Source organism: Mastomys coucha, unplaced genomic scaffold (assembly GCF_008632895.1).
Source record: "Mastomys coucha isolate ucsf_1 unplaced genomic scaffold, UCSF_Mcou_1 pScaffold4, whole genome shotgun sequence".
NCBI lineage: Eukaryota > Metazoa > Chordata > Mammalia > Rodentia > Muridae > Mastomys > Mastomys coucha.
The window spans coordinates 4,459,807-4,463,550 of NW_022196910.1; the positions used below are offsets into that span (position 1 = coordinate 4,459,807).

A 3,744-nucleotide genomic window follows, 5' to 3' on the forward strand; every position below is an offset into this window, starting at 1 on the left:
AAAAAAAAAGAAAAAAAAGAAAAGAAAAAGAAAAAACACATTAAATTATTAAACCCTTAGATCTGATAGTGCATTGCATTGTCCCATACACTTGTGAGAAAGATTCAGACTGAGCGCTGTGAGTTCAAGGCCAAACTGGTTTACATAGTTCTGAGATAGCCAGAGCTACATAGTGAGATTCTTTTTTTCTCAAAAAAAAAAAAAAAACACCAATAAAAAAATTAGACCCTGACTGCTCAGCTTAACCCCTTGATTTATGGTGCTGAAATAGAACCCCAGACCTTAGTTGGCCCTCAGACCTTAGCACAACTGAGTCTACGATGAAATTGTAAAATTCGGCAAGTAGAGAGTACAGTCTACCAAAAACAAAGAACTACTCCATCAAAGTCTAGAGTTCTGAGAAAGTCACTAAATGTACCAACCTTGCTTTTTAGCTTTTTGAGTTCTATTTCTGGCTAACTGTTCTTATTAACTGAAGTCTACAAACCCAAGACGTGTTTTTTTTATGCAGAAAAGCTCACTCTGAGGAAGGTTGAGAACTATACTGGGATCCCAAACACCCAGTGTAGTTGCTGGCATGCTGATAAAGACTTTCTATTAGCTAACACCCATCTGAGCAGTCTTCTCTGGTGGATTCCCCACAATGGTGTCTCCTACAAACATTTACAACTGACCTTCTGATGAATGACACACGACACCTGACCTTAAACAGCCAGTGTAAACAGAGGAGTGAGTGCTAGAAAATCTCACTCTCTCCCACAGATAGAAACCTCACACAAATGGTCCAGCAGTAAGATTAAATAGCCTCTCGCTCACCTGCTAGAAAAGCCTTCCATGTTTTCTCAGTGATGCAATGAGTTCCGTTCCCTGGCAGTTAGCTGAGGTTGCATAACCATGAACTTAATAAATCAACTAATATTCTGTTTATCTTTGTGAGATCCAGAACAGCCCTCCTCCCCCAAAACAGCAGTGCTTGTTGACAATGTCCTGAACAGAAAAAGTTTTATTGGGTAAGCAAGCCTAAAGGCTGGTTTCTGTTTACCAGGGGAACAGATCTCCTAATCCATGCTAAAGATCAACTGCTTCAGGCAGGAGCATCTTGCTTCCAGTCAATCCTAGCAGCTCAGTTCAATCCCATCCTGTCAACTGTCACATAAAGTCTGCTAGCAGCTCAGTTCAATCCCATCCTGTCGACTGTCACATAAAGTCTTCTTGCTTTTACTCCTTTTTGCTGCCCTCAACCCTGAGAGAGAGCCTTAGCAGTCTGACCATTAATAAAGTTTTCTTCCTACCCACAGAGTGGTCTAGTTTGGTGGGTTCACTGCACTCTGGCTTCCAATCATTTTGCTAAATTCATTACAGTCAGCATGTCATTGGCCTGTCAGTATTGTCTGCCACTGGCCAAATAGAAGAAGCCAAGATTTAAAAATGAACTAAGAGAGAAAAAAAAGGAAATATCCAATGTCACTCAGAGAAGTAGGTTGTTGAGAAAAAAAGGAAACCCCACACTCACAAGGTCACCTTCCGGAGCTTAAGGACCAAATCAATACTGAAAGAAGCCCTAGAAAGGATCATTGCTGAATGGCCAAGGACATATATGGATAGGACTCTGAAAGCCTGAAGCTCACTCCTGTCCCCACTGCCTCTCCAAACCTGCATACTTATCAAAGGGACCTTCTCGGTTCTCACAATTAATTAGGATTAGGGTTAGGGTTAGGGTTAGGGTTAGGGTTAGGGTTAGGGTTAGGGGTTAGGGTTAGGGGTTAGGGTTAGGGTTAGGGTTAGGTTAGTTCTTATAGGTTGACTATAAGAAAATGCCAGCATGCTGGGTATGGTATGGTGCAGCCAGTACTTGGGAGGCAGAATCAGGTGGATCCCTGATTTCTATGCCAACCTGGTTTACACAGATAGTTTTAGGACAGTGTGGGCTATATAGTTAAACTTTGTCTCAACAAAACAAAACAAAACAAAACAGAACAAAACAAACAAAAAAAGGAGAGAAAGAAAAAGTTGAGAAAAAAGAAAGTATAGACTCAGTTTATTCCCCTTCCCCCCCCAAAAAAAAGAAAACAGGGCTTTTATTAATCTCAGAGAATGGTAGCTTAAAATCCTGGAGCTCAGTATCTCAGCTTACAGAAGAATGAGGCTTGCAGGCCCTGAGAATCAGTGTTTCTGGTGGAGGGTAGGGAAGGGGGAATAGAGGGACGGCCTCACCAGACAAAGAAACTCCTTTCTTTTTTTAAACTATAGTGTGAGAAATAAGCCAGGTTTCTGGAAGAAAGGGGGACCTTCAAGCGCCAGGCTACAGGATTGGGGCTGGCTGCTTTCTGGGGAATCCATAGGAAACACATTTCTTGAAGTCTTGGGCCTGTCTCATGGTTCTGTTTTGGTGTGGGGGTGGGGTTCCTTTTGTTGAGATCAAACAAATGAGACTTATCCTAAGTATTGCCGTTTTGTTTTGAGACTTCATTTTGATCAGAAGGTGAAATTAAGTTCAAGTTCCCAGGCTCCAGGGGAGCATTCCAGATGGCTATTCTTTTCTTCCCCCAAACGTAAGATTGCTCCTAACCGTGAAAGAACAGGCGATTCTGACTGGTGGGAAATTTTAACTGTAACTTGGCACAGATATTTGTGGTCTTCACATTTTAAAACTCTGTAACGTTCTGGCTCCGGGTTGCAGTTCAGCCCCAAAGTCTGTTCTGTGGCCCTGGTCAATCAGTAGCAGTCTGAGTACAATACGTTTTTGTCCTCTGCTTAAATACTTACTCGGATGAACGGATGAACCGCTGAAGATGCAGTCAGCTCCCAGGTCTATGCTGTTGTCCCTGACTACTCAGTTTTTGCTGCCTAACTCAGATAAAGGTCTCGCTTTGCTGGACTCTTGTGATGGCTTGATTTGTTTCAGACTTTACAGATTCCACATTTTAAACATTCTCACTTGGGAATGCAGAAGCCCTAACTCCACAAGACCCATACTTTAAAAGGCTTTCTCTAAGTCTGACAGTCATAGACACTTTGCATTTCAAAAACTAAAACACTGCCATAAAACACCAGGACCCCAGTAGCCACCACTTGAGTCTGTCTCAGTTTCCTGTGTTCCTAGTTACCCATTCATGTGCTACGGCTTCACACACACAGTTTTATAGACTGAAAGTTCAAAACTAAAAGTCCCCAAACAAGAAGCAAACTTTCCCTGTGAGTAGCAGACAGAGCCTAGGACCTATAGACTGATGCAGTGGCTTGTAATATCTTATACAAGTAACTAGGGCCTAACTCCTAAGGCCCTCCACTTGGTTCGAATAACAGGAGAGACAAGTGCTATTGTGAGATTTACTTCCTCCGGAGAGTCAGCCTTTCCTTTGCTCTAGTCAAGTAAATCTCTACTTACATGATCCATGAGGCAAAGCTGGGGAGCTTCTCCTAGCTCCTGTAAAGGATTTCTCTTTCTCATGGGCAGAATTTTCTTTCCCTTTTTCTCTCAGAATTTGGCTGCGAGAAGCAGAAACACCGGCTATTCTAGAAGCCTGGGGTTTAAGGGTGTGGGAATGTATCCATTCACTAATTTAGGGTTGGTCAGTTTGAACAAAGACAGGAAGGCTGATAGGTCTGTGAGTATAAGGTAAACACCTACTGGCCTGGCCTTGAACTGTCAGGTGCTTTTCACTCGCCAGGGAACCCATGGGCCAGAACAAAAAGGTCTGCCTTTGTTCAAAGGGCTTTTTCCGTTTTTTTTTTTTTTGTTTT

General features: G+C 42.6%; 1 protein-coding gene across 1 annotated transcript in view; it reads right to left on the reverse strand.

The window, feature by feature from the left end:
* The window catches only part of LOC116075668 (zinc finger protein 709-like), a 26,444-nt gene extending 22,950 nt beyond the window's left edge, over positions 1-3,494 (reverse strand). The window contains exon 1 of the mRNA XM_031348888.1: positions 3,389-3,494. Within this exon, the coding sequence (XP_031204748.1) occupies positions 3,389-3,451 (63 nt within the window). The 5' untranslated portion in view covers positions 3,452-3,494. The remainder of the gene's footprint in view (positions 1-3,388) is intronic.
* Positions 3,495-3,744: the final 250 nt, after the last annotated feature.